This window comes from Nannospalax galili, unplaced genomic scaffold, assembly GCF_000622305.1.
Source record: "Nannospalax galili isolate Female #2095 unplaced genomic scaffold, S.galili_v1.0 scaffold366, whole genome shotgun sequence".
Lineage (NCBI taxonomy): Eukaryota > Metazoa > Chordata > Mammalia > Rodentia > Spalacidae > Nannospalax > Nannospalax galili.
In genome coordinates this window covers 248013-267284 of record NW_008355168.1, presented here as the reverse complement: position 1 = coordinate 267284, position 19272 = coordinate 248013, and the positions used below count along the sequence as shown (strand labels likewise).

General features: G+C 36.8%; 1 protein-coding gene across 5 annotated transcripts in view; it reads right to left on the bottom strand.

The window, feature by feature from the left end:
* Kat6a (lysine acetyltransferase 6A) overlaps nucleotides 1–19272 on the bottom strand; it is a 116691-nt gene that overhangs the window by 21773 nt on the left and 75646 nt on the right. For 4 of the 5 annotated variants that reach the window (XM_017802972.2, XM_029555651.1, XM_029555650.1 and 1 more), the window contains 4 exons: nucleotides 17518–17636; nucleotides 8968–9083; nucleotides 2514–2655; nucleotides 601–762 (listed from right to left, as the gene is read on the bottom strand). In XM_017802972.2, the coding sequence (XP_017658461.1) occupies nucleotides 601–762; nucleotides 2514–2655; nucleotides 8968–9083; nucleotides 17518–17636 (539 nt within the window). The remainder of the gene's footprint in view (nucleotides 1–600; nucleotides 763–2513; nucleotides 2656–8967; nucleotides 9084–17517; nucleotides 17637–19272) is intronic. The other variant, XM_029555652.1, reaches the window with a different exon arrangement.

Sequence of the window (19272 nt, the reverse complement as noted above, 5' to 3'; positions counted from 1 at the left end):
AGTCATATAGTAGGGGAGAAGGCTGGGAAAGGTGGTATTTATTTCAGATAGTCATTGCCTTTCTGAAACTCTGAGATTCTGTTACTAATGAAGAAAAGGAGGGTAAACACTGAGGGATACTTAGCTTTGACATTTTTTTTTTTTTTTTAACCATGGGTTTGCTTTAGAATACATCTATCCTGTTGCTTGCCTAGAAACTATCACCAAGGGTAGAGAAGAAGGTATCCTATTGCTATGCCTAAAAATCCAAATTAGGAACAGAACATTTAAGTTGGGAAAGAACTCAGTGCGGTAATGACTGTGTTTATTTCACAAGTCCTAGCTATTATCACCATGGGATTAGAAGTCATTTTAAAACTTTTCCTCTTGAGTATTACCAGAAGCTATTTTCCCTGGGAGGATATAGTTTGTTGAATGTTACTAGGCACCTTTGAGCAGTTGATATTGATAAGTTTCTCAATGTTCCTTCTATTTCCTTTCTGAAAAAGCTAAAAGATACCTACAAGGTTTTATATTCTGTTGTGACTCCTTCCTACTGAGAACCAGCAAAGATTATTCCAGATTTCCATATGAATTCAAACTTTAAACTGATATACTTACTTTAGAAAAGTAGCCAACAAGGTGGCAGCCCTTGACATCATTCTGTGTTAGTACATAAAAAAGAAATGGCTCCACATCATAATAGAGTGTTTTGTGGTCAAGAAACAACTTTGCCAAAAGACAAAGGTTTTGACAATAAATTGTACTCACATTCCCATCCACCTAAAAGAAACAAACAAATAAAACAAAGTGGTCAAATAGAATGTCCTCTGGTTCTAGGGTAATGCATATCTGCTAAAAAAAAAAAAAGAAAAAACTTTACTAAAGCTGGGTATGGTGGCACACACCTTTGATTCGAGCACTCGGGAGGCAGAGGCAGACGGATCTGTGAGTTCAAGGCCAGCCTGGTCTACATAGTGAGTTCTAGGACAGCTGGGGCTACAGAGAGACCCTGTCTCAAAAAGACAAAAAAAAAAAGCATTACTAGGTACTTTCAGCCTAGCCTAAGAAAAGAGATCAGAGCACACAGGAGCCAGCCTTTGAAATGGCAGTATGATTGTGTTTACTGTTTTAAGATGACCAAATACATAAAACCCTATACTTCAAAAAGCACAAATAGATAAAGAGGGGGGAATAACATAGATTTGAAGTAGCATTTTTGCTTTTATATAATGATTAACTTCTGAAATACTTCAGATGGCAAGCTTCATTTTCAAAAGTATTTAATTCAGCAAAAGATCTAAATACAACTGCTTCTAAAATCTCCTTACTAGGTGAGACATGATTGACAATTCCAATAGCAGCCTGATAAGAGTGCTGTCTGCCTCCTGCCATCAGGCCTAGCCCCAGACAAATTGCCCAAGGGAGTGGTAACACTGACACTGAGAAGGGCCAGGCAGTGTCCTAGCTAAGTACTTTGCAAGGGAGACCAGGAGCAACACACAGAATTGAAGCTTGGTCTTTTATGAAAATGCTAATGGATCCTTACACTAGCTCCCAAGATACTACCACACTAACTGAACTTCCTCACTGATATTAATACTTTAATATGACTTCTTAAGGAAGATAAACCTATGAATACATGCTAAGGTTGAGAAGTAATTTGTTGTTCTGTATTCTAAATGATATTGTATAACACACCTGATGTTCCTGACTCCCAGTAAAGAGCTCCCCTCTAATGATGAAATAAATGGTTGAAGGAAAGATAAAGTAAGAGACTGAGTGGGTCCAGTCTGAAATTCTATCACCACATTAATTAAGAGGACCCAAAATTTAAGTATTCAGTATTTGGCACTCAAACCATAGAACTGATGATCAAGAAGTTAAAGACCACTACTAATGGCAACACAAAATCACAGACCTACTATAACTCATGTCATCATATCACCGTATTAAGGCTTACTAATGCTAGTAAACATATCTCGGTAAGATACTTTGAATAACAGAAACATTTTTATTACTGCTGTTTTGGCACTACCCTCGAGACTGTAGCCCAGGCTGGCCTGGAACTCATTGTGTATCCAAGCTTGGCCTCAAATTCATGGCAATCCTCCTGCCCCAGCATCCTGAGATTATAGGCATGAGCTAATATGTCTGGCTTAGAAATCCTTCAAATGCTCTATTTCACAGATTCTGAGATCAGTTTTGGTCATATCTTAGGATAAGCAAATACTGCATGGCACTTTCTTAAATGGAAACTTAAAAATGATTAATTAGCAGCCTTTTGTTCCTTTTCAGTGGTATAAAAACTAGTTATATTATGAGTGATGTTTTGAGTCAATGAAATAGATTTCTTTAAGGTCAAGCTTATGAACTTGGTACCATTTGGACTGGCCTCATTCTCCTCATATCCATGAGTTATCTGGCTCAGTAGTGAGTAAACAACAGTAAAACATCTCCCAATCAGTCCCGTACCACAGTCAGATGCTGTTTTTGGAATGGTCAGAGCAATAGGTACTAGACGTCTATCTTACCTCAAAGACAGAAATATTATTCTTTCGGTAAATCTCATTGGCAGGAGGATGGAACCAACCACATTTCTTCATGTGCTGCTGAAGAATAGTTCTACTTTTCATATATTTTAGACAGAATTCACAAAGATACAATTTAGGCAGCCTGTAAATGATAATTAAAATAGGGATTTAAATTTTATAGCTCTTCAAACTTTCATGACTCTAACTTTTTGTATTTCAGTAACAATAAAACACTGTATGAAATCTTGTTAGTCAAAGTTTATCATTCAGAGTTGTGTGTGGTCATGGAGAGCATGTGCTTAATCCCAGCACTTGGGAGGCAGATCTCTGTGAGTTTGAGGCCAGCCAGGGCTACATAGTAAGATCCTGACTCAAGAACAAAACAAATCAAAAACCCCACAAACAAGTTTATTATTCTGAACTGATGAGATGGCTGTCCATGTCTGATGAGCTGAATTCAATCTCCTGAACCCATAAAAAGCAGAGGGAAGGTGTGTTTGTGTGTGTGTGGGGAGGGGGTCACAAAAAGACAAAGAGAAAAAAAAAAAAGAGGAAAACAAAAAAAATGAAGAAAAGGCTATTGGGATGCTGTGGCTTTTATCTGTAATCTCAGCACTCCTACAGGAAGACAAGAGAACTGCTCAGAAGCTCGTAAGCCAACTAGCAGAGCCATCGGCAGAAACAAGACAGACCCCAGCCTTAACAAGGTGGAAGGAGAAACAACTCCCAAAGTTGTCTTCTGACCTCTACATTCGCCATGACATGCAGACACATTACAGACACATTAACAAATTTGAAAAATGTTTTAAAGAGTTTATTATTCAACAAGTGAAAATGAAGGCCTAAAATTCTTTCAGATGTTTTCTTCTCAGTTGTTAATTTATATTTATTTACTAGCCTTGCAATTATAGCAGTTGTAGTTTACTACAACTTGATCCTTATAGTATCACCTCTAGGAGGAGTACGGCAATAAAATTAAGTGATTAGGCCAGATAATAAGGTATTAAAGATGCTCAGGCAATAGGATCACAAATTAGCAAGAGACTGTCTCAAAAAATGAAAACACACACATACACAACACACACTCCAGAAAAAAAGAAAAAGTAAAATAGGGCTAACGATACATACATAGCTCAGTGGTGGAGGGCTCGCCTACCATACACAAAATAGTGCTGGGTTCAATCCCCAGTAGCACAAGCAAAAACCAATAAGGCAAGTAAAAATTAACAGCTATCACTCCTATTGTAGTGTGCCTCTATATGACCACAGGTTCTTCTCCTATAATATGCATATAACATATCTCTTTAGCATAAATAAATCAGGCTTCTGTGTGTCCTGACATGTATCCAGAAATGCCATGCTTTGATAATCTGAGATCTGATACCATCATTCAAAATTACATGTGCAAAAATACCGCACAGTAAAATGACAGAACATGATTCAAATAAATTACTTTGTCATGTACTATACTCACTGAAATGAGAAAAAGAAAAAATCCTCACTGATTTTGCTGCTATCACTTTAGACACTTATGTTGAAAAGATTACCTTAGAATTACTGAAAACAGTATTTTCAAAGTAGATTGACATATACAAAAAATGTTTGATTTATTAAAGAGTAAGAATTACAATGATTTTCTCAAGTTCCCATTCTGCAAACAGCTTTTGAAACATAATTACCATTTATCAGAAACATCTAACATTCTACTCTAAAGCCTTTCCTGAGGGGCATTTACGTAACACCTGTATGCACTAAGTATTTTATGCTCAAAGAGGGAAAAGCCAAGTGATTACTTTTTTTTTCTCCCTTGAGGATTCAAAACGTGCATTAACTCTCATGTAATTAACCTTACATCTTACTTTTAAAACTGCCACTCCATAAACTGAAAGCTTCCAACAAACTGTTATGGTAAAAAATTTCTCAATGTTTGTAGTATGTATTATTGTTTCCCCAAATCTTTAATATTAGCTATATCAACATAACCAGAAATTATAGCAATGTACAAAATTATTCCAAAATTAAAAAGTGAAAAAATAGTGACAGAGACTGGGTAATCAGGAGGCAGGAAGTAAGAGCAAGACAGAAAAATGTACCCTGAGGCTGTGGCAACCATCTCCTTTGCATCCTACCTCAATTGTACTATCTAGAGGAAAGGTAGCAAGATAAATAGCTGTTCCTCTCTCAACCACCAGAACTACAAATATCAAAATGAAAGAGCCCATTGTAAATATTAATTGCCTGCCCCATGTGGGCACTAAATATTAAACTAAGTCTTAAAGGTGTCCCACAACTACCTGATTGTCTTGCTGAATATCTGGATTTTGAATGATTTCTTCTTAAAAGCAAAGTGAAACAACAGCACCCTCTTCCCAACTTTCTACTACTTATCTATGCTAAATTCTTAATGAGCTATTTTCATTGTCAAATATAAAGATGCAGAAGTGAATTACCTGAGAGTTTTACTCTGAGGGCTATTATAAGTAAATACTTCCTAAACTGTGAGTCTGGGAAGCTTAAACAATTTTTCTGCTTTTAAAAAACATTTAAGGGGCTGGAGAAATGGCTCAGCAGTTAAGAGCACTGACTGCTCTTGCAGAGAACCCGGGTTCCATTCTCAGCACCCACGTGGTGGCTACGAACTGTTCTTAACCCCAGTTCCAGGGGAATCTGAAGTCCTCTTCTGACCTCTGCAGTACTGCATGACACGGGTGCATTCACGTACATGCAGTCAATACATTCATACACATAAAATAAAAATACTAAATAAAATATATTAAAAGACACTTAAAAACACTGTGCGTGGTGGTGTGTGCCTTTAATTCCAGCCCTCGAGAGGCAGAGGCAGGTGGTTCACATCCTGACTTCCAGCTGGGCTGTGACTAGGGCGACCCTGTCAAAAAACAACAACAACAACAACAAAACCAAAAACCAACCAAACAAAAAACATTTAAAAAGAAAAATTAAACAATAAAAAAGTGCCAAGCCACCTCGGCTTTCTACACTATCATAAAGATAAATGCTAACTTTAAGATCATCCAATCCAACGGTTTTAGGTCTCAGCATGAAGACACGAAAATAAAGTACAGTTTATGCTAAATAGCTCAACAGAGGCTCAGGTAGAAAAATAAAATCTCTTGAGAAAATTATGGTCAATTCTTATCTGATAAACGATATCTTCATGCCATTACCATTCCAAGATGTAGATTATAAAGCATTTTACTGACAAAAAAAAAATTACTACATGGAAAATAAGAGAACAAGAGAACACATGATGATCTACTTTATTCTAATCTATTTCTTGTTGAAAACATTTTAAAAGCACCTATTACAACTATGCCCATTGGGATGACATTGCTAATCTAAAGGGAACTGCCTTGTGTGGCGGGGGGGTGGAAAAAGAAAAAGAAAAACAGATCACTTCTTTTAATAAAGTACAAATAGATGTAGTCTGAAAAAATTATACTATACAGAAAAAAGTAGCATGAAATAAAATGCAGTGGTAGAGACTAGACACCGCTTCTGCTAACGATCAACCATCTTTGCTGAGGCTGCTTTCTGTTCTTCCTTTTCTCTTTCACTGTTCATTTGCAGCAGGGTCCCACTGTAGCCCAGACTGGCCAGGCTTGCTCTGTAGCCCTGGCATGGTGCTCTTCTTCCTGACAACACCTTCATGACTTTGTTCAGTTACACCGTGAGATACGGTTTCCATACTGAAGTATACTCTAGAATCTGCCAAAACGCTGTACCCTGTGAAATCAGGGCCGTGCTGCAGCTACATGTCAACTCCCTTAAATATCATTCCCAGGAGTTCCTATAGTACCTCTGGTTTTTCAATACTGACTGGGACAACAGACTTTTGTAATAACTCAACTCAAAGTGAAATTTTAACATTACAAATATTTCTTTAATCAAAGACAAAGGTACAAGTGAAGTTATGTATGCCATATGCAGTGGCCACTCAGCAGATAGAGGTTATGGCTATGTGTTTCATTCAGAAATGGGCTCCCACTCTACTTCTGTCAAATACTAACTATACTGTCTTGAATACGCTTGCTGGACCCTGGTCTGCAAAAGAAGATAGAAATCTTCAACTCACAGAATTAGTCCAGGGATATATAGTAGGTTACCGAGTTCTTAATAAATAGTAATTATACTTGCTGTAATTTATGATCAGAATTTTTATTCTCCTTTCATCCATTTTAGCTCGTCGTTGAATAGTCAAAATATTAAAGATTGTGTTTGGGTTCTTCAATAACTGGGATTACTGGTTCTAGTAACAGTCTAGTAATTAATCTGGCTCTAGTAACAGTCTCAAAGCTACATATTACATCAAGACAAGAAAAGAATGAAAAAAACAGAGGAAATTTCTTAAGCTACTTTACTATGTGGCAATCGGCCTAACCAAGACCTCAAAATGACCTCACGGCAAAGAAAGAATTGTGAAGCAAAGTTCTGAGTGCAGACCACCCCAGCCTGAGATGTAAATATCTGTCTTGACCCATCTAGGGAAATTCACTGCTCTTGTTTTACTTTGGTTTACCTGCTTGTTTGAATCAAGGAAAGATTACTTAGGGATATATAAATACTTGGCTATTATAGGACAAGCCCTAAAGCATAATCTTACTTCCCCCAAATGTTTTCTTTATGATCATTTCTTTTTCATTTGCTCTAATGTTTTAGATGCTTTGGGATTTGGAATTTGTTTAAAAAGCATTTAAAATCTTTAATAACAAGAAAATAATCTAGAAGCAATTTAGTATAAAACAGTAAGTGGGGATTACCAAAATTAAGGCTAGAAGTATGGAAGAGTGATGCAGCAAGACTCCCAACATCAACCTTGGGCTTCCACATGCACACACACCTACGTACACATGAGTGCCTTCGTACATGTAAACATGCATATATATAGGCACATACACCACAAACACGAAAAAAGAAGAAAAAAAAATCTTTAAGTATTTTACTCAACTCAAAAAGAACTCAGAAGTAAAAACCACCAAACTCATTTAAATAGATACAATTTTTAAAATGTAACTAAGAGAATAAAAATAAGGACAGAAAAAAAATCCACTATTACTAAAGACACTATGACATTGCTGAATATTTCTACCAGAGAGTGACTAAGGAAATGTCTAAAAATTTGCTCTAAGAAGTTGACTGTACAGTTCCTATCCTGTTCTTCTTTTTATTATAATTCTCATTTTACTTTTGGTTATTTATTTTTTGCTGGCAGTATTTTACTCATTTAATGAACCAGCTCCATCACAACTGGTTTTAGTAAATAATTTTATCAGAATACAAAGCAGCAATTTCAATGACTACTTTTAATGTCTTAAAAGACAGCAGTCCTCAGTTTAAGTACTGAGGCTGGGTCTCTATTTCCATTACTCCCTTGAGTCAAGGCTAATATGGTTTCAATTTATCTGTATCACAATGGTTGAATAGCTGACAGATTAAACCAGCTTTATTTTCTATCTGGAGTACACTTAAAATGTGCACAGCTTGTAAAGAGCTTGCTTAAAAAAGATAACAGGGGTCAATGAGACAGCTCAGCAGGTAAAGAAAGGTGCTTGCTGCCAAGCCTGATGACCTGGGTTTGATCCTTAGTACCCAGATGGTAGAAGGACAGAACTAACTCCCATGAATTGTCCACTGATTTCCACATGTGTGCCACGGCAAACATACACACATAAAAAAGCAATAAAAATATTAAATGATAATAACTTGTTTAAAACTTCATGAAGAAAATATATATTCAGCCTATTTCTTTTTAATCATACAAGACCATACCTATTTAAAACTCTCAAGGATGAGTTATCTTGAGCACCAGCATTCTGTAGGTAGTTGATTAATTTCTTGCCTTCTTTTAGCATGTATGTGCACATTCAAACATATATAAGTGGGTAATACATATAATTTAACCTTCTCTTAACAAACTTATTATTCCATGATATTGCCTTAAAGATAATACCACAGTGTTAGCTTAGTAAGGTTTCTGATTTTAAAATATTTTGTTATTTTATTTTAAATGTATGAGTGTTTTGCGTGCATGTATGTAAGCGCACTCATGTCATGCAATGCCCACAGAGGTCAGACGAGGGTGTCAGATCCCTTAGAACTGGAGTTACGGATGTTTGTCAGCCATCATGTGGGTTCTGGGAACTGAAACCTGGGTCCTCTGCAAAAGCAGTCAGTGTTCTTAACCACTGAGCCATCTCTCCAGCCCCAAGGTTTCTAATTCTAAACAACAGCTTTTGGATGAGTTAAAGATGGGGAAATTTAAAGCCAGCTAGAATGAAGTGGCTGCCATGCTGCTATAACAGACATTTATTTAAAAGCTTTTATCTTCCTCAAAAATGAAAAGATGAACTGGGTGAAACACCATCAGATACCTTCTAGTTCTAGAGTCTTAGGAGATTTTTAAAAACTAAAGCAAATGGCTCTCAAAACATACCTTGAGTATTCTTGAGGATACGGAGAGGAGTACCAGGTGTGAATTTCATACTTCCCAAACTCAATGATAGAGGGACAGCGGACTTGTGGGTCAGGGGGGCCAGTAACTCCAACTTTCTGTGCAGTCAAGAGAATTATTACACAAATTAGTTCAATTAAATATGGTAACATAAGATTTAAAGTGTTGTATATTCGCCCCAGCTAGCAATGAAGGAAACAACCTCCTGATCACGCAAATACATAGAAAACAGTTTTATGACTTGGGAAAGTACATATTTAAAATATTTTATTATTTTTATTTTATGTGTTTGAGTGTATTGCCTGCATGTAAGTGCACCCGTGTTGTGCAATGCCCACAGTGGTCAGAAGAGGGCGTTGGATCCCCTGGAACTGGAGTTATGGACACTTGTTAGCCTCCATATTGGTGCTGGGGATCAAACCTGGGTCCTCTGCAAGAGGAGCCAGTGCTCTTAACTGTTGAGCCAACTCTCCAGCCCGAAGAACATATTTAAGAACATAAAAAGAACAGGACAAACAAGTGCCAAGAAATTCTTTGATTCACACCACACATGAGGATCTCTTCATCAGTAGCTCTGCACAGACCTGACTGAACAAAGTCATACTTGGTTTAACATGGGCCATTTCTTTTGTCCTTCAGTTTATAGAACAGGCTTGATGGTCCCCTCACTCCTATAACAATCTAAACTGTACTACCGATGGAAAGAGAAGTATTTAAAACCTTACGGCTTGCTTGTCTTCTAAACCAGCAATACAAGCTGCAGCTAAAGTTCAGGTTTTAAAACATTAAATTCAAAGGCAATGTGATTCATTCTGCATACAACTTAGCAACAGATTCATGTTTATGTATGTGCATTTATCATGGATGTTTTATAAATATCAACTGGTCTATGAAAAAGACAGAGCTACAACTTAGCTTGACCATATGTATTAATAACTCTTCATCAAAAGAACAAAGTTATCCTTCAACATTAAGCTTTAAAAAACTGAGATACTAAAACAAAACTAAAAAGACCAAAGACTTTCATTCATTGTTTGACAGAAATTCATTAGTAAGAGAGAAGCCTCTTCAGCACACTCATTTGAGAATCCTCCCTTCTTCCCAATTCCCTCCTTTCACAAAGGCCAAGGGACTTATCTCAGGTTTCACGCTGGAATACAGCCAAAAGAAACCTCAAGCTCTTCTTCAGACACCTTAAAACAAAAGATGATCATCTTCCACTAGCTAGTAAAATGTATTGTAACACCAGAGAGTACCAGGGCTCCTCCAAATGTAAAACAATACACAAATACACCAGATAGGGTTAAAACAGGATTTTTTCATTTTTAAAAAAACAAAATACAACTTTATATAAAAGGTTTTAAAAGGATTTTCTTTAAACTACATTCTAGAATCAAGTATTCTAACTTACAAAGCAGGGTATTTTCACAGATCTTTCGAGCTTACAACAGTAGTAGTTGTACTGGAAAACATCAGAATAACCAAATACCAGAACCCAAATCTACCTTCCTGAGGTCTGGATTAAATAGGTGTACAAAGGCTAAATCAGGCACCTGCTGTAGTGCTACCTGCCATGGGAGATTCCTCCTGTCAGTTGCTCGGTGATCCTCTAGGCGAATGCCCAATGTGAATGTGGAGATCCAGTTCCAGTACAGTTGTTTGCACATCATACCACAGCTTAGAGTCTATACAGAGCAAGATTTGTGGAAGATTCCCTTCCTCCCACACACCTTCACCTCTCACTGCGCGATGCTCTGGCATATGTGCTCATGCGCATTGTGTACTCTGCCACCCACAACTCCCCTGTGCAGCCGCTGCAGAGGAAAGGAGTTTCCACTCAGATTTAAAGTCAACAAAGCTCTACATGAGAAAGAAGCAACTGTACACCTCACACACTCACCCAAGTCCTGCCCAATCAATTAATGAATTACAAGATCACCTTTTGAAGTCACTTAAAAAAGAGTCAGCCAAAATGCTTATCCATTAAACCTGCAACCTTTTAAGTAGCAGGTATCTAATATAATCTAGAGCAATATAAACACATGCATATATATAGTGTATTTTTAAAAAATGTTTTATTTATTATTTTTATTTTATGTTTATGAGAGTTTTGCCTGCATGTATGTGAGTGCACCCATGTCATGCAATGCCTGCAGAGGTCAGAAGAGGGTGTCAGATCCCCTGGAACTGGAGTTATGGATGGTTGTCAGCCACCACATGGGTGCTGGGAACCTACCCTGGGTCCTCTGTAAGAGCAGTCAGTGCGCTTAACTACTGAGCCATCTCTCCAGTTCCAATGTAATGTGTATTTTTAAAAGTGAAAAAAAAACCAGGCTTATTTTGTTCACTGCAAGGGGCACTGGGCTGGGAAATAACAATTGTAGTTTTAACTTTCAACACAAATTTTGCTACTCTATGGCCGCCTTCTTGTAATACACTAAATTTAAAACACAACATACATTTCTAGCTAAAATTGGCCTCTTAATCTAAAATCACCGAGGGGGTATATGAAAAGAAAAGTTTAAATATACCTATTTCTAGATAATGAAACACAGCACTATCAGATTATTCTTCTTCTATAAAACACTCAGCTTCCACTAAATGACCTAATTCTAATTTCTAATCTATGGAGGCAACTCCTGTAGTGACCCCAACTCTGGACCGGTACCCTATCCTTCCCCGTCTCTCCACTCAGCTCCCTCCTGGACCTACCTTCCTTTTCCACTGGGGTGGGTGTGGGGCATCTTGGGGTGACAAGGCACCCTTGTCAGTTCTAAACGGAAATGTGGGGAGATGTCTTTCTGGTATTTGAAAGTTTTCCCACAGAAAGACCATAGTAAGCAATTCCATTCATTGGGAATTAAAAGTGACTTGATGAAAGAGGTATGCAAAAATGAACTCACATACCCCAAGCTGGAGAAAGTATGACCTAAGGAAAATATGGAGAATGGAATTTATGGAGCATCCTTTGTGTCAGAATCTAAGTTTTATTCAGTCTCTACCATTCATCCCTCAAAGTAGGGAAAACCACATCACCTACTTTATGAACAAAATCATGCTCAGAGTGCAGGAGGCAAAATATCAAGGTAGAACAGTGAGAGTGAGCCATAAAGACCCTGAACAGTAGAGGTGAGAGGAAGAATACAGTTAGCATTCAACTAATTAATAGTGTGGATTCCAAAAATTTGCATATACATTTAAAAAAATCATAACTTAAACTGAGGATAGTGCCACAGGTTTGTAATCCCAGCACTGGGGAGGTAGGGGCAGGAAGATCAGGATTCAAGACCAGCCTTAGCTACATACATAATGAGTTAAGCTAACCCTAAGCTACTTGAGATCTTGTCTCCATATAGGAATACACTCCTAGGAACTGAAAGCAGGTACTCAAGATGTCTGTACATCAGTGCTCACAGCAGTACTATTTATAGCAGACAAAAGGTCAAAACAGCCCAAGTGTCCATTAACAGATGAGTAAACAAAATGTACCATGAACACATTGAACCCACTGAACTATACATCTAAAAAGAGTTAGCATGATAAATTTTGGTGTTATACTTTACTATATTTAAAAGTTTTCAGCATTTTGTACTTCAGAATTATGAGGAAGGGTTGTGGACTATCTAAAGAGTAATACCCAAGACAGCCACAAATGCTCCTGACAGTATAAACCACTTCCTATCTCTCTTTTCTAAGCCTTCTTGTACTAGAGACAGACAGCTCCTTTGCTAGTTAGTTCTTTTATCATTAAATGCTGATAAATCTAGAATTCTGGACTTAGACCTTTTCCATCCACAGGATCTATAATCAGTGATCTTACCAGCTTTTTACTCGCCCCACGTCCTTTGTTTTTAATCCAGCTTGGACCCTACAATCTTTCATCAGAATTCCCATCTTTATATATGCCCTTAACTTCCTTGCTTCTCTCAATTCAATAACAAACATCTCAACACTTGTTAAATTCAATTCTCCATATAATGTATTATCTTCAAACCATGTCAATTCATAATTAATAATCATTAAACCTCAAAAAGGGGCCTGTGATGCTCTCCCACTCCCACTCTCACTCTCTTACTCTTCCAGGTGGTCATTTCATATTTCCTCTTGTCACCTCAAGGTGTTTCTCATTCCATCTTAATTTTCAGTTAATGCCTTCCATTCCTACTACACAAAAAACTAGAAGTGAACATTTACTTGGCTCCATCTATATGCAGAAACCTCTGTGCCCATACTTCATCTTGTCTTTCCCTACTATTAAATCTATCTGTACACTCATCCAAGGTTAATGTCTCCACTTGTACATTAGATTACACTGTTTCTCACCTACTCAAAGACATCATTCCAGCAATTTCTCTTCTTTTGAATATCTTTAGGTTTCCCTATTAGGTCATTCCCCTGACCACAGAAACAATTGTTTTTCCTCTTATATTTAAACAAAACTATCTTCTTTATCTCTAACACTTCCATCTCTTTCTCTGCTCTCCTTAAAACACAAGCTACAGACACAAAACTGGTTTCTCTTGTTTTTAGTCCAGTGCAATTACCTTTCACCTCCCCAAGTCCTATCATCAAAACTGTTTCTCACAAATAGCTCCAAGGTACAAAATCTTGATTACTGTTCAGTCCTCTTCTTACTTGATCTGTTTACAGAACTTAACAGTTGATCCTTCCTTCTGGAAACATTTTTAATAAAAACTATTTCCCAGTCATGCATGGTGGTGCACACCTTTAATCCCAGCACTCAAGGGGGCAGAGGCAGGCAGATCTCTCTGAGATTGAGGCTAGCCTGGTCTACATAGATCCAGGCCAGCTAGAGCTACACAGGGAGACCCTGTCTCAAAATAACCAACCACCCCCAATCCCTCTAAAATAACAGACAAAAAAATAATAATTTCTGGTCTGTATTCCCCAAAGCAATTTACAGATTCTATGCAATTCCTACCAAACTACCAATGGTGTTCTTCACCGTATCATTCTTTAGTAAGAGTGAAATTTGAATGCTATCTCTAACCACATACAATAGTCAACACAACAGGTACCAAATACTTAAACATAAGACCTCAAACTATGAAACTACTGGAAGAAAACCTAAGGCTAATGCTTCAAGACATTAAGATGGGTGAAGAGTTTTTGGAAGAAACTTCAGAAACAAAACCAAAACAATACTATATTAAACTACCAAGCTTCTGCACAGCAAAAGTGAACAGACAAAGTGAACAGACAAAGTGAACAGACAACCTATAGGATATGGGAAAATATTTAACAAAGGACCAGTATCTAGAAAATATAAAGAGCTTAAAAAACTCAACAGAAGAAAAATTAATTTTAAAATGGGCAAATGATCTGAACAGACATTTCTCTAAAAAAGATATGAATGCCCAGAATGTTTATGAAAAATGCTCAAATCAATAAAAAACACAAGATACCATCTATCACCAGAAGAATGACTACTGAAACAGAGGAAAAAAATGAATGCTGGTAAGAATACAGAAAAATAGAAATTTTCACACATTGTTGGTAGAAACGTATAGCAGTATAGTCATTATGATAAAGTCTAGAGGTTCCTCAATAAAGAAAAATAGAACATATGATCAATCCACCATTGGGTACACAGCCAAAATAAATAAAATCAGTAAAAGAGAAATCTTCACTCTAACGTTTATTGCAGCACTGTTCACATCAGCCAAGATATAGAATGAAACAAGGTACACATCTATAAGGAAGTGGTTTCGGAAAAATGTGGTACAGTTATATAATGCCACAAAAAATAATGAAATCCTGTTATTTCTGGCAACATGGATGAGCCTGGAGGATAGTACATTAAATGAAATAAGTCAGACACAGAAAGACAAGCAGGTGTTCTTGTACATGGAAGCTAAATAAATGGGTATTACAGAAGTAGAGAGGGCCTGGAGAGATGGCTCAGTGGTTAAGGCCACTGGTCGCTCTTGCAGAGGACCTGGGTTCAATTCCCAGCACCCACATGATGCTGTCTTCGGACTTCTGCTGGCATTGCATGACATGGGTGCACTTACATACATGCAAGCAATACACTCAAACGTACAATAAAAATAATAAAAATAAAGGAGAGGGGAGGGTGGTGGAATGGGAGTTATCAGAATCTGGGAAGGGAAGGAAAAGGGAATGGAGAGAAGTTAGTTGTCAGATATGTAACTACTGTGGTAAGAGAGCAGGGTGACTATCATTAGCAATTTATTTTATATTTCAAAGTAGCTAGCTAGAAGGATTCTGAATGTTCTTAACACAAAGAAATGATAAATATACGAGATGACAGATTATCCAATTACTCTAGCTTGTTTATTATGTTTTATATGTGTGTGTATGTGTGTATGTATCAAAATGTCACACTGTAACACTGTAAATAAATGTACTATGTATCAATTAAAAATTTAAAAAGGAACACTGGCACAGAGGCACATACCTGTAAACTAGTACCTTGGAGGCTGAGGCAGGAGAGTTACAAATTGAAGGTCAGCCTGTGCTATAGCAAGACACTGTCTCAAAAAAAATTAAATACGTATTTAATTTTAAAACTCATTTCCTCCAGGCTCATAAGATAATATGCAATTAAGATAAAATTCTAAAAGTTCTTTACTATAACAAACATTAGTGTGGTGTTAATTTTGACTGTTAACTTGATGGAATTTAGATTCATCATAGGAACAAATCCCTGGGTGTGTCTATGAATGATTTTTCTAGATTGTCAATTATGGTGGGAAGGCCACCCTAACTGTGGGTGACATCCACGAGTCCCAGACTCAATAGAAAGAAGAAAGCTAGCATGAATACTCATCTTCTGTTCTGTGATTGTGGATGAAATTTAACAAGATACCTCTGCTTTTTGCCACCATGCTGAACAGTACCTTTGAATTATGAGCTAAAATACATCCTTAAGCTGTTTTTGTCAGTTACTTTGTCACAGCAACAAGAAAAGGAACTAAAACAATTAAAGATACAAGTAGTATATTTTGAATAAAGTCTTTAGAAAAGTACTTTGTGGTAAATTCCTCACTGGGTGACTGGACCATGATCATGTATGAGAAATGTCTTTGTTTTTAGGAAATACAAATAATTAGATATAAAGGGAGTAATTAAGAATAAGATACTAATAGGACTAATAATATAATACAATTAATAATATAATAATTAGGAATAAGATGCATTATGTGTGCATCTTACCCAACACTTCAAAAAGTTCTTCCAGTCATGAAGAAAGTAATCAGTCAACCCTTTGAGTTTCCATTAAATTCCATGTAGATTTCTAGTATCTACAGTATCTTGTTTTACTTGTTAGTAGGAAAGGAAATAGGCCTTGAGAGGTTAAGTAAACTGCCCAAAGCAGAGGCTGGTAAACTAAGCAAACCAAGACTTATAATTATGCTCATATGACTCCCAATCAATACTTGATTAATCATATATGGTGGAATACTGAGTAAATGCTTGCTGAGTATTTATGTTGCTGTTTTTACTTATCAAAAGTGTTCATACTGATAAACACAAAGGAGTTTTACTCATAACAACTGGGATCTCTAGTATCAGTCTTATAATTGCCTACTTTCGAAATAAAAAGAGAATAACTTGGCTTATGTAGTGAAAGAAGGAGAAGAAAAAAACAAACGTGCATAATCTAGAGAACGCATATGATCTTGTCTGTACTACTGCAACCATACTTGTCATTCTCTACATCTCTGTTCTTGTCCTAAACCAGTTCAGCATGTTTTCCCTTATCTGTTCATTCTCACTCTGTTCCTTCTGAATTATATGAGACCCCATTCTCTATCATCCTGATGAACTGTTGCATGTCCTCTAAGCTTTCTTAACAAGTCAGGTGGGATGGAGCAAGCCTAATTCCAGCACTTCGGTCTGGAAACAGAAGGATCCTGCGGCAAGAGTATCTGTGAGCAGGAGGATCCCACGTTTTAGTCCAGTCTGAGCTACAGAGCATGACCCTATCCCAAAATCGATTTTAAAAAACAAACAGAAAAACCCCTCTATCATCCACTGACCTTTCCAGAGAGGTAGGTACTCGTTTCCTTCCCTATTCTCCCAACACCATTCCAAAATTAAACATTCACATGAATGAACTTTTTATTTCAAGTCTCTCCTATGCTACTCTTGAGAGAAGGGATTCTGTCATTCACTTTGGTGCCTTTAGCATCTGGCACATTAGCGGGCTGTCTATGTTTTATCTTGCCATATGTCATAAAGGATTAAGACAAAAGTGCTTAAAAAGTATCTCAAATTAATCATTACTTATAAGAAGTTTGCTTTTTAATCACATTACAGACTCTACTTCATATAGTAAAAAAAATACAAAGTTCTTTTAATGTTGGTTATCGGCAAAACAAAAGCAACTATGATTTGTTTGAAAGGATTCCTATAACTATGAGGGCTACATATTTACATAAACCACATCTATTTTCACAATGGGTAAGTTATATTTTATATAATTAATTCTGTTTGTCATTCATTCAAATTTTTTGACTGTTCAACTTGCATATGCAACTTTACCTGCAGGGCTTGTTCTTGGATATCACGAAATAATTCCATATCTTTCTCCGTCATGATTTCCTGGCTCCCAAAAAGCCGTTCCTCGCTTTCTTGCTTGCTATCCCAGCCATCCTGATTGTCTACACATAAGAAAGGACTCACAGATTATTTGTATTATCCTCAACTGAATAAAGGAACTTTCAGTTGGAAGACCTTAACATTATTTATATACTAACCAAAAAAAGGACAGCAATGAACTGACTTTTAGAAACATGACTCAATATTAAGACTCCGCCCTTTTGGTGAAAATCCCAAATTGTCTTTAATTTTGCAAAAAATACAGCATAACCAAATTTAAATATCATTAAAAGATTACATTTCAATAGAAAGAATAAGAAATGGTCTAAAAACTGAAAATTTATTCCGATAATGTGACTCTGACACTTTTAGTATAAATTTAATGTGTCAAAAGTCACTAGACAGTTTTCAAAAAGCTACCTTGACCGATACCAGGAAATACTAACTCCCTTCACATTCTGAGTGCCCTGTTAAAGCACAAACTCCACAAACCTGAGGACCACAGATGATAATCCTCTGGGTAAGTATGAAAAATTATAATCGTCCACTAAATGATGGCTCTTCCTCAACTGGGCAAAATAATTAGTGAAGGGAGTATAGGGATTATGAAGATCATTATCCTTTGCATTTGAAGATGACACTGCTGATGGCCTCATTTCCTCTTTGAGTATGGCTGAAAAGACCAATCAGTGATAGTTCTTTTCAAATTTGACTATACATACTGGCTGTTAATTAATACAAGAAGAAAAATACAAACTCAAGGATGACAATTCTCAAACTGAAAAAGAGAGTACAATCTTAAGGTACCAAGTAATTTTAATGTCTCCTAGTGTACAACACAGATGGATGCAGGCACAGACCTAGTATTAACACTATATACAATGATGTACAAATTGTTTTTTAATGCCTATAATGCATAAAGAAAATGAAAGAGCCTGTTAAAGCAAATGCACCAATGATTAAAGCTTAATGTGAGTTCTCCATACACTTTATATATTTACTCTAGCAATTTCTATTTCTAAAGTTTCCAGTAGACTCTTCGAATAATCAATTCATCTTCAGTTTAAGTAGCTCTCATTAAGTTCTGCTTTAAGAGTCTTGTCTTCAAAGTCTAACCTAAATAGATGACACATTTTCTTGGATAAACATGCTCAGACTGAAGTCTACTTCTAATCTACATGACTGGGGAAAGGTGAAAAATCTTGAATACTTAAATAGTAATCAACTGACTGCCAATCTAGTGAAAAGCCAAGCCAGTAAAGAAGAAAGGGAGGAACCAAAGAGGGAACAGGATCTTTCCTGGATCAAACAACCACGTACTTATGCAGAAATAAACATAACCACCTATCCATGGGACATTTGAGAGAAGAAACCAAAATTAGGAAATTTTCCTGCACTAGCGAGACCCTAGAACTTTAGAAATTCTCCTATAATGAGACACTAGAACTTGGGTCTCCACTGAGGGCTGAAGAGATGGTTCAGCAGTTAAGAACACCTGTTGTTCTTCCGAGGACCCAGGTTCAGTTTCCAGCACCCACACAGCAGCTAAAAACCATCTATAACTCCAATTCCAGGGAATCCGACACCCTCTTTTGACCTCTGCGTGGACACTGCATGCATGTGTTGCATTTACATACATGCAGGCAAAGCTCTCATACACATTTAAAAAAAAAATAAAAAATTTTGTTCCCCAGTTTG